Source organism: Perna viridis, chromosome 1 (genome assembly GCF_037379345.1).
Source record: "Perna viridis isolate PV_CMFRI_1.1 ecotype Kerala chromosome 1, ASM3737934v1, whole genome shotgun sequence".
Classification (NCBI taxonomy): Eukaryota; Metazoa; Mollusca; class Bivalvia; order Mytilida; family Mytilidae; genus Perna; species Perna viridis.
In genome coordinates this window covers 9,694,643-9,707,046 of record NC_142445.1, presented here as the reverse complement: position 1 = coordinate 9,707,046, position 12,404 = coordinate 9,694,643, and the positions used below count along the sequence as shown (strand labels likewise).

The window sequence follows — 12,404 nt, the reverse complement described above, 5'->3', positions numbered from 1 at the left end:
TTGTTATAGCAAATTACAAAAATTAAAATTTTTAACATTAAAAAGAATATAATTTTATAGGCACATTTGTTGAATTAATCCAATAATATTGGGGTACAGTTCATCTGCCAACAAAGTCATTCAGATTTACTGTTACGTAATAAATTTTCATTGGATGTTTAAGGAGCAGATTTCCCCATAATATTTGTGTGCATGCCTGGTAGTAAACTGACCTGTTATCAGGGCCATTCTGCTGTGACAGGCATTATCGGTCTCTTTAGATCAAATGCCGCAAAATACGGATTAATGATCATCACGTGTGACCATTAAAAGGATAGACAATAAATATACAGGTTACATTTGAATTAAGGATAATAATTTTAATAAGCATAAAAAGTTAGATAAATATTAGCAACACAACACTTACTGGCTGGTATTATAAAGTTTCAGAATAGACCAATATATGTTAAATTATAATTTTACAGATTAATAAAGCACAAATGACCAGACACCATTGTGACTCTAAAAAAGATAAACAATTCTTAATATTTGTCTAATATTTAACAATTGTTAACATTACAACATTTGTTTGATAGCCTAAAATAAGTCTTTAATGACTTTTTATGAATCACATCTAAAGTGAATAAAACACACTATAAACTGAAGAACAGAATTCATTATGAAATTAAAGTTTCAAGTTCAAGGAACACTTTGTATGTACCAAGTACAAATATTGCCTATTATTGTCCTGCCCCGTGCAGGTCCGGGTGTTAAAAGAATAGGCTTGCAGCAGCGCTAAGCTTGTCGTAAAAGGCGACTAATTATTGCTCTGGCAATAAAACAGAAAACCTGTGGTGCACCATGTTGGGTGAGATGCCATGTTCCTTGCACATTAAGGAACCCTGCTGCGGTATTTGATAGGAGTAGGAACCTTTGCGCTCTGAAACAGACCGACCTTACCCATCCCTCCCTTTTTCTAGTGGCAATCAAAATTAATCGACCCTATTGTCCTTGTGTCCCATCCCTTTTTTTTTTTTCATTTCATCATCATTTCATGTTCATTTTACCATCCATCTCATGTCCATCGTCTGAATATAGCTGAATTTATTGCTGTCCAGACGTTAAACCCCAACAATCAATCAATCAATCAATCAGTCATTATTGTCCTCCTTACCCAGCTATTGTTTAACAGTGTTAATTTGTTGCATGTGGAATATATGTAAAGCTAAGGAACAAAGAAAGTAAGAAAGCTTCAAAAGGAAGCCTAAAACATCATTAGGAGATATCACATTGTACATATCGACATAACCATCATTACCATAGCATTTAATTATGAAAATAATATTCACATAGTTAGCTTAAGTAAACAAATATTGTTTTTAAATGTTGTTCTATAATTATAATATAGAAATTGACAGAAATATGAGAGAAATTTCAACTTTGACCCATATAAGATGATTATAGGAAAGGGTTGTTAAGCCTTTAAAACAAGAGCAACATAAAGCTGATTACTATATCAACAATATAATTATGGAACTGACCTTCCAAAGTCAAAGTTCACTCTTACATGTGCTTTAGTTAATACATACCTGCATATTGTAATGCAACATTTGTTCTTAAATTGAATTTTATTGGATAACATCAGAAAGTTTTGAGTATGAATTCAACTTGAATACCCATATATTTTCAAAATGTGTGAATGCCTGCAAGGATGTCAAATCAAAAAAGGCTACCACTAAATCTTAATTCAATAAATTTAACTCCTAATTCAATACAAAAATCCCAGTTTTATATATTTCGATATGCTGTATACGTGTTTCAAGGAGTAACCTCTCATCAGTAGCATTAAAATCAAATATGTAGGAAAGATCATTATCAAAACAACAGATGTATACAATAAGTACTCAAAACAAAAAGAGGAAGCCAAATCCATCACCAAGAGGTTCTACCATATGCAATGCAAGGAATGAAGCCTCATTGTTTTATGCATTTTTAAATTTGGAATACTGGAAGATGTCATAAATAGGGTAGATAATATATGATATAATTCAGGGTCAGACAAGCACTGGGTTGGTGAATACCCTCTGGGGCCTCAGGTCCACCAGCAGTGGAATCGACCCAGTTGATCTTAATACAAAACATACTAGTTTTATATATTGTAAATTTGGATATGCTGTAATCAAAGAAAAGGATTTATTATGTACCACAAAACAATGGAAAGTAAACTGTTCAATAATTGAAGCTTCTGAAGGAGAAAATTTAAGTTTAAACATGTTGTAGCTTGAGAATGAATAAAAGGTTAAGGAAGTAGAAAAGAATTTAAAAAAATAGGAGAGTTACAAAACTACAAGCCTTCTACTAAATTACACCACTACAAGTATGTTAACACAAATAAAGCATTAATATAAGTGGTTTTATTCAGTACAGTTACTGGTTAGTGTGTCACACAACAAAACAAGAGGCTCCAAGGAGTCTAAATTGCTCACCTGGTTCAATGGCAATAAATTTAACAAGAAGTTGTCTAATAATTTTGACTCAAGAAGACTTTGGTAGGACTTATCATAAAGATCATTACAAGGCATTACAGATAAAAATGAAAATATAACCCCAGATAGATCTCATCATGATGAACACTTTTACCTTATGTCAGAATTTGAATCAGAACAATTTTGGCGATATATAATCGAAAATCTACAGTCTGACCCCTATGTTCTATTTTTAGTAACAATGGCCATGTTTTTATGGATAAAAAATCTGAACACAATTTTTGTGCAAGATGCCCCAAGGAACATTCATACCAAGTTTGGTTCAAATTGGTCAAGTAGTGTGAGAGGAGAAGATGTTCTAAAGATATAACATTAAAAATAAGAAAACATCAAAAAAGGGCAATTACTCCTAAATGGCTTGACAGATTAAAAAGAAAATTTGATCACAGATAGTTCTCATCATGCTATACACTTTTACCTAATATCAAAATTTGGCTTAACCTAGCAGTTTTGGAAATATATGTGAAAAACTACAGTCTGACCCCTATGTTTTATTTTTAGTAACGGTAGCCATGTTTTTTGACGGATCAAAATTCTAAAAACAATTTTTGTGCATGATACTCCAAGGAACATTCATACCAAATTTGGTTCCAATTGGTCAAGTATTGTGACAGGAGAAAATGTTTAAAGGAAATACCTAAACATCTATGAAAAGTTTCAAATAATTCCTCTGAATAGTTTTAAAGAAGATTTTTGAAAAATTGTTAACGGATGAGGACGATAGACGCCAAGTGATGGCAATAGCTCACATGGCCTTCGGTCAGGTGAGCTAAAAATAACTCAATTCTTACCCATGTGTTGCCTCATATAAATGATCTGATTCACTACAATTGTACATGAATGCTTTTCAAATATCATTTACGAAGACACAAAGAGATGTGTCAAGTTGTCAACATGTATTCAAAACAACAACATTAACATATGAATAACCTTAGATATTTGACACAACACGTTTTTGTTAGTAAACAATACCAATTAGTCTTCACTTTTTATTGTTCTGAATTAAAATAGCAATCTTTCTGAAAATCAGACACTACATGATTTATGTATGTTAAAAACCCATCTAATTGCACCTTTATTTCTATTTCATAAACAGTTACTGACCAGTTTGTCTTTCAGCTGTTTCACTTTCATGGTAAAAGTTAGTTTGTGTATGAAATTGACATTTTTACAGGAGTTACTGTTCTTGTTTTAGTTTGATTTGGTTGATTCAAGTGAAAGATGAATGGTTTTCTCAAAAAATACAGATACGAATACAGAAAAAAGGAGAATTGTTACTTTCATAGCATATGTAGACTGAAAAATCGTTGTTTGTTTGGTGGGAGCTAAGTAAGTAAAACTAAGTTATCATAAACAAACCTAAGTAAATAAATGCCAACTATAACAATGTCAATTTCATCACTAAGTTCAATACATTGATTTAACTTTGAATTTTAAATAAAAATATTGGCAAAAAACTGTTTCTATGTTTAATTTGAAAGATTAAGACCTTGATCCATAAAAGTAAATATTAAATAAGATACATTTTATCAAAGTTGCTTATCCTATCTGTTTTGTGTTCACACAACAATTGTAGCTGTGTAAGTATTTCTGGGATCATTGAAATAACAGTGACAAGTAAGCACATTGAATTTTATATAGAAGCCCATAGGGATCAATTTTGATAAATACATTCCTTATGTGATCAAATTCTAGACTATTGGTATGTATTTACAGACTGGATGAAAGTTTAAGCAAATATTACCTAAGCACAACGGATCAAAACGAAATCAATTATAAAATAATCTTGTCATTTATTCATCTCAACAACATTTCTAGTAAAATAAGCACAATAAGAGAGTTTTAAAAGGAGGCATCCAACATGCTGAGTAGAATTACTAAATAAGTCATAAAATCTTACCATGTAAATCTACTTCTTCAAATTGGACATTTTTTTCAAGAGATGCCTGATTTTCTAAAATGTTTATAATTGTTTTGTAATTCTGGCAAGAAATTTATCATTACTGTTGGCTTACATCTCAATATATTTGAAAGGATATTCAATCAGCAAACCTCAAAGGGATTTTCATAAAAAAAATGACAACAATTAAATTTATTGAATGTACCTAAAGTATTAAAACATTTGATGTTTAGTGTTAGTTGTTAGCCTCTAAAAAAAAATTATTGTCATCAAAAGAATTACCTACCATACATTTCATCAGTATTATCTTTGTACACGAGAGCCATCTCACTTCCATCCTTCACAAGATAATGTTTTAGGGTATTCAGACGTAACATACCATTGCCACGGTCACTAATGTTATCAACATCCTGCAGAGTAAGCTTTCCGCCTTTACCAGAATGCCACTCTGTGTACAAAATATTGAAATAAAGAAAAACAGAAAAGAGAAAAATATGTATTTGAAAGTCACAGACAATACAACATTGTGCATAGTAAAGGTCACATCAATTCCTTGCACTGGCATGTTTCAGAGATATATTGATAACTGACTGAATAAATAATAAATGGTGATTTATTTCTTGGTAATAATGATACAATGTTGATCTATTTACCTTTCCAAGATTTAGACTTCAACAGACAGCTGGTTAAATCATATATATATTTTATTTTTTTATGTTCTGCATCGTTTTTATTGATCCATCACCCCGTAAGAGTGATTGTTGACTCTTTTCTTAGACGATTTGCATCGCAAATTTGCAACCCCACATCGATTCTAGAGTTAGGGTGTACTTAAGACTTGATTGTATATATATATGTATGCATCCTTGCACAGCATTAACATACTATGTTGATCCTCACCGTTCATGCTATGTATCTTCATAGTAATGTGCTAGCAAGTAAGATAGCAGAGTTGCCTCACCCCATTAGACTTCTTATATGTATTATATACTTGGTGTTGCTGTATTTGTATACTGTTACAGATCCTCTATTGTCTTACTCGATACCATCAGAGGTTGTCACATTCAGTTACATCATGTTTTAATATTGGCACTCTAGATTTACTTATGAGGAAGTATCACTTGGTTACCAAAAGCTATATTTTATATAGCCTAGTTGGGTGAGTGGTCTAGAGCGTTGGATTTAGTGCAGGTGGTGTTGCTATAGATGTCAGAAAAGAGAAGGGGTTTGAATCCCGCTGATGAAGCCACCAAATTTGCATAACAAATTTGAAACCTTGCAACAATTCTAAGAGTTGGGGTGTAGTTAGTTTAGACTTGATTATATATAACCTAGCTGGCCAAGTGGTCTAGGGTGCTGGACTATGTGCTGGTGGTGTTGCCATATATATATCATATATCATAGTACTGGCAATAACTGATACTGAGAAAAAGGAAGTATATAAACATTTTCCAATGAACTTCTCTTTAATTGCCAAATTAAACCTTGAAACTTTCAAAGGTTACTTAATTAGAATAGTACCAACCAAGTTCTAAATCATCAGTGCTAGGTATCTCTGAAGAAGGTTTGTTCTTGTAGATAGCTGAACAACATTTCCTTTTAACTTGAGTAATGGTATCACAATCTAGGACTTCAACTGGAATCTTCACTTCACTGTTACCATTTAGGTCAATATTAAGTCTCTAAAAAACAACAAGAAAAGTCTTTAAATTTGTACCTTTACTATGTAGTTAACATGTCATTTAATCATATTCCAAGAAAAATGCAGTTATTTACATAATTCAGCTACTAATTACTCTATAGAAATAAACCAGACTTATCGCGACAAATAATGGTGATACATGTATAACTGACATTCCATAGTACTGAACATGCAGTAATACATGGTGTATTTGAATCGCCGAATTTATATTTATTCCTCTTTAAAGATCTTTTTGATTTTTGAGATATCCTCTATTTTTAATAAAACATCTTATAAATTTTATAAGATATCTTATATATTGTATAGATAACAAGATATCTTATTAAATATATGAGATATCTTATAGAATATATAAAATATCTCGTAACTTTTTATAAGATATCTTCTTAAGAAAATAATATACTTCATCAGCGTGATTCAAAACATCCCGAATTTATTCCATGTTCAAGATATCTCTTGTACTTAATAAGCTAACTTATCAAGTTTATGAGATTTCCTACATACAATATATGTGTTTAAATATATAAATATGGCATACCATAGTTGTAACATAAAGATGGATTTTTCATTTGATCTTATCATTAAATAACCAACTTAAAGCAGTGCACTTTTAAAAAACCATGGTCTGACATTGAGATTTGATCTTAAAAATTAATTGTCAAGTCACAGAAAAAAAACCTTTCATTTTTTATGTAAGCAACTAATGGTTTAGTGTGAGGATTTAAAGGTTATTGCATAGTTTATATTCCATCCACCACAACATGTAAATGGGAGAACTCCTGTTTGATTTCCTTATATGGACAACTTGCAATTATAAAGTATTAGGCTACTTTGTGCATGATTATTGAACTGTTGAAATCTTCACAAAAATTATTACTTGGTGCTTTTGACGGGGAATCCGTCAGTGCGTTTTAACTTTATCATCTACACAACAAAATAAAATAATTTAAAATAGTCTGAGAACTACTGTAATTTTGAATTTATCTTCAGCTTACGTCGTCTGTGAATATTTTTTTAATTATAATAATTAATGTGCAGTAATGATATCATAATGGTTTTATTTTTAGAGCTCTAGAATGGCATGCCTATGCCAAATTTATTGGATGAACGTTATGTTACAAAATGTATATAACATGCCTTACTTGTTATCATATTTAAACACATTCTGCATATTTGCTGTTTAAGTATGTTAACTCATAAAAAGTGTTACATGTATGATATTAATAAGATGTCCAACAAATAACAATAACAAATCAAAACAGTTCCACGGGATTTCATATTGATATTTCTTTTTCAGAAAGCTGCACTAAAAAATAGCGTATTCAGCTTAGCACGTCCTCAATTTCATTCTGATGAAAGATTGTAAGAAGAATATACACAATATCATTAACAAAATACTTCTTTAATTCATAGTACATATACCATGTAATAACAATTTCAACACAAATTTAAAAATCAGTGCTCCATGTTGGTAAGGAAAGTCTCCTGTAAACAAGCAGTTAATATTTGTAATATTCAGAATTTGGAATAAATTATTTGAAATGCATACAATAATTTTACACTGACTTGACATATAACAGACACAAATGATGTTCAAACACAGAAGAAAATGTGATGCTAGTCCATGTTTTTCACCTGCTTCAGAATGAATACCCCACCAATGGTTCACAGTAAATATTTATACTCTACCACTTGTTCACGGTAAATATTTATACCCTATCATTGGTTCACAACTAACATGTAACCCCACCACTAGTTTGCATTAAATATTTATACCACACTACTGGTTCACAGTGAATATTTAAACCCTCACACTGGTTTAAAGTATATATTTATATCCACCACCTATGCACAGTAAATATACCCTAGCATTGGTTCACAGTAAATATTTATATCCGAACACTGGTTCACAGTAAATATTTATACCCCATTACTTGTTCACAGTTAGTATTTATACCCTACCATGTATTCATACTAAATAGCTACACCCTACCATTGGTTCACAGTCCACTCTTGTTTTTAGCAGTCTTTCCTCAGCCAAGGTGTATTTACAGTTAATGTTGACAGCATCTATAGGCCCCTTCTCAATAACAGTCTGAGTGGCTTTATATAGCATAAATAACTGCATTCCACCATAGGTCTAATGAAAAAAAGATGAAAAGGTAATTTGAAAAGACAGCCATCTGTGATTTAAATGAAAATTTGCACTCCAAACTGCTGTTTGCTTGTGCATATGATTTGCCTTGTATCTGCAACAGATTTCTATTGGTTTTAACTTAACAAACACAAGTTTTGTTTAAGGTGAGCTATAGGTCATTACAAGTGAAACCTGTATTGGTAAAATTCCAAGGAACAGCAAAATTATTGTCACATATGACAGGTGGTCATTATGTACAGGTAATTTTAAAGATTTCAAGATTTCAAGATTTTATTCAATGAAGAAAGAAATGTGAAGTATGGCGAAGTGCTATAAAGTTATTGACCATTTTGAGAGCGAGGGGAAAGGGGGTATGTGGTTGGAAATTTGAGGAAAAAGTTATTCATTTATTGAAAAAAAAACAATTCCCCCATTCAATACAGATTTTGATTACGCTTGCTGCTTAACTAAAAATAAAAATAATGCACTTGCGAAGCAAAAATTTTCATCTGGGTTGACCCCTCTCTTTGTAAAGTACTGTATTATTTTTTTGAGTCTCACACAGATGGTACATGTATGGTAAAGCTCACGTGCTCACTGATTTTGGCAATGCCTACCCCATATTATGTTTTCTGTCTTTACCAGTATACATATTTATGCTATGTTTTTATTTCAGAGGAGGTATATATTTTACCTGTAAGTGATCATGGAGAGTCATAACTAACCAATTCACAGTAAGTCTCTGTGTGATTGATTCAAATCTATAAAACAAAAATATACATGTACACATATTAGGAAAGAAGAATTAAACATCTGTAGTTACTGTTCTAATATGCAATGTGTATGTAGAAAGGAATAAATAATATTTAGCTAATTTGAATTAGTTCAGAAATAAATGGATTTTTATGGAATCAAAAATGAAGAAGCGTAAACCCATAAAGTAAGATAACTCTTTCAACCTTCGAGCTTACACCAATGAAGTGAACCTGTCTTGATATATGAGTACCAAAATGAAGATCAATGTCACACACACACACACACACCAAATGTGTTTAAAAATACTTAATTATTTACAAGCTACAGACCACTAAAGCAACTTTCCATAGGCTCCAATGCTAATTTCACCGAGATCAATGTATTATGAGTTTAACCTAAAGAAGTCTATATATCACCTTAATGCTACATGTATTCACTAATTCTGAACAGATTTAATAGCATGTAGAGTGACATCAATGAACTTTAAATAGAACAGGAATTCCCCAACCTTTTACAAAAAGGGGTCATTGTACTAAAATCATAATAACAATTGAGTTCAATAAGTTACAGTGACAATTTTATATAAAAATAAAGACAGTATGATACCCAGCTAACAGACTTCAAAAAGCAAATGTCGCATTCCACTAACTAAATATAATATGGAAGAATAACAACATCAGCCTGAGGACAAAAACCAAATTATACAACAGCAATGTCATATCAGTCCTTCTGTATGGGTCTGAATGCTGGTGAATAATACAGAAAGACAGCCAGAGACTCTTAGGATTCCACAACAAATGCCTGCGAAAGATCTCCAGAATATATTGGTCACAAAAGATCACCAACCTGGCATTGTATGAAAAGACTGGTCAAACTGACATCATGATCCAGATAAAACATAGACGACAAAGGTGGTTTGGCCATCTCAACAGGAGAGAGGCAAACAATATCATCAGAGTAGCTGTCAAATGGACACCATCAGATGGCAAACGAAGCAGAGGACGACCAAGAGAAACATGGAAGCAAACTATGACATCAGAGTTCAAGGATATGGGAAAGATCTGGGGTGAAATGCAGAGCATTGCCAAAAATCGAGAAGACTGGAGGTCCCAGATTACAGCCTTATGCGCCACCAGGGGCGATGAGGATAAGTAAGATACCCAGCTAAAATAAGTTCACATTTGCCAATTTGTCGTTCACTCTTTTTCCACCGTAACGCAACACAAATTAAGTGCTTAAAATTTTTAAAACTCATCGGTTGATTTTTTTATGTGTAACCTAAAGAGATATTTTTTTTCTATCAAAATGTAAGCATTATAATTTTGTTCACCTATTATAATATTCGGAACAATTTAAAAAACTTTCAGGCAGTTTCAATGACTAGTTTGAGAGAAAAGGTTGTTTTAACAGAGGATAAAAAAATTTGTAGGACTAGTATAACAACTGCAAACTGATCAAGGAATAGCTAAGGTGTTTGCCTGACTTCTTTTTACTGAATTCAACACTTTAAAGTTAAATTACTTACAAATTAATGTTCTTTACACAAAAAAAAAAGGCTATGAAGTAAAAACTATCTCAAAATTTTATCAGTTTTTTATGAAAATAAATGCTGAACAACTTCCTGTAACTTCTTATAGTAAGACGACATACAAAAGATAAAATCAAATGGTAAAAGCATTACAAAAAACTGCAGAAACTTTAAATTCACTGAAAGTTTCTAAGTCCAAGGCTGTAACTTCTGTAAAAATCATTCAACCATAACCAAAATCGAACTAAATCTGTAACTTCTTATAGTTAGACTATATACAAAGATAAAATCAAGAATTATAAAAAAAAAGCGCAGAAAATCTGGACAGATGGAGGCCCTGTATTTCCATGTCCCCTCGCAACGCATTGCAAGGGAAAATTAGCTACTTACTACCCTACCGGGGCAAAACATTGGACAAAGGCACAGCTATATTCAGCTGATTTTTGGTAAAAATAGAAAAAAACTAAAAAAACACTGTGAACAAGCTCACTAAGAGAATACCCCCTGATTCAAATGGACTTAAATGTAAAAGGCTTGTCACCCATATGAGGGTAAGTGAAATATTAACTACACAACTGTTTTTCTGACTGAAAATTTCTTTATAATGGAGTTGCCTAATTTAAAAATATATCATAAAAACTCATTAACTTTTTATTGCCTATTTCTTTCAATTTCCTGTTCACAAATATTTAAACATTTTGTTTCAAAAATTAACATCATTAAAAACCAAGGACTTTAAAACAAAGGACTTGAATGATCAGACACCCAAGCCGTTAAAATTAGCAATGAGTTACTCGAGTTGCTCATTTACTTTTGTTGCTTAAATGTATATATTGCTCTAATTACTGTATGTTTTTTGTTGCGTTTGTCTGTTTTTAATGTCTGGTCTTTATTCCTGGATTGCATTCTTTTGATTACTGCTCGAATCTTGGTTCCCTTGATTACTCTTTTGTACCCCATTGCTTCTGTTGACTTTTTCCATCACAGGGAAGGTGTTTAGGCCAGAGAGATAATTTCGTTCAGGCAAGACATTTCATGACCTTATGATGACCAAATGTAACAATGACAAATGAAATTTATCTAAAAAGTGGTCTGACTATAAATTGTATAAACTATCAGATTTCTGAATAAACGTTATATCTCATTTTTTTTACTTATTTATTATTTAGTAAACGTAAATGAAAAGTAAATAATTACATTTCCAAATTCATTGTAATTTGGTTGAAAAACTTGGCAAGTAATTGGGTGTAATTAATTACTTTTGCATGACCCCATGTCTGCAGACAGACAGGGTGATTCCGATATACCACTAAAATAAGTTTGTTTGTAGGGGTATATTTAAAAAACAGTATTTTGAAGAAAACATTAATTGTACATTACTCTATCCATGCTTTTCAAAAGTTTAAGACAGTTCAGAACACTTTTAAGAAAAATAAAGGCTTAGTAACAGACAACCAATGTCACTTCTCATGGGCACCAAAGCTAACTTCACTAAATTCTATTTGTTATGGAGTTTCTACCTTAAATTTAACACAAAAAAACCTATACACCACCTAAATGTGGCACATATATACCAATAGCTCTGAAAATATCATATGAGATATACTACCTTGCAGTGTGATAATGGTTCCTAGAAGTCAATGAGAATATGATTCTCTGCCAATTTTTTTTGCAGATATTCCACAGGGACATAACAATTAGCTAATCACATGTACCCAAACATCAGAGAAATGGTGTGCTCATTGTTTTGATAAAAATAGAAATACTGATATATACATGAAAGTAAGAACTAATATCAAATTCAACAAAAGATTTAAAGGAGATTGGGAGCTGTAGTACTTACAAGTTTTTAATAT

General features: G+C 31.6%; 1 protein-coding gene across 6 annotated transcripts in view; it reads right to left on the bottom strand.

Annotated features, from left to right (window-relative positions):
• LOC148627148 (plexin-A4-like) overlaps positions 1–12,404 on the bottom strand; it is a 219,591-nt gene that overhangs the window by 10,547 nt on the left and 196,640 nt on the right. For 2 of the 6 annotated variants that reach the window (XM_088568559.1, XM_088568567.1), the window contains 5 exons: positions 8,959–9,025; positions 8,121–8,267; positions 5,951–6,107; positions 4,712–4,873; positions 4,426–4,479 (listed from right to left, as the gene is read on the bottom strand). In XM_088568559.1, coding sequence (XP_088424685.1) covers positions 4,426–4,479; positions 4,712–4,873; positions 5,951–6,107; positions 8,121–8,267; positions 8,959–9,025 — 587 coding nt within the window. Of the gene's footprint in view, positions 1–225; positions 2,153–3,316; positions 3,350–4,425; positions 4,480–4,711; positions 4,874–5,950; positions 6,108–8,120; positions 8,268–8,958; positions 9,026–12,404 lie in introns of those variants that run through there. The other 4 variants (XM_088568591.1, XM_088568575.1, XM_088568599.1 and 1 more) reach the window with 4 other exon arrangements.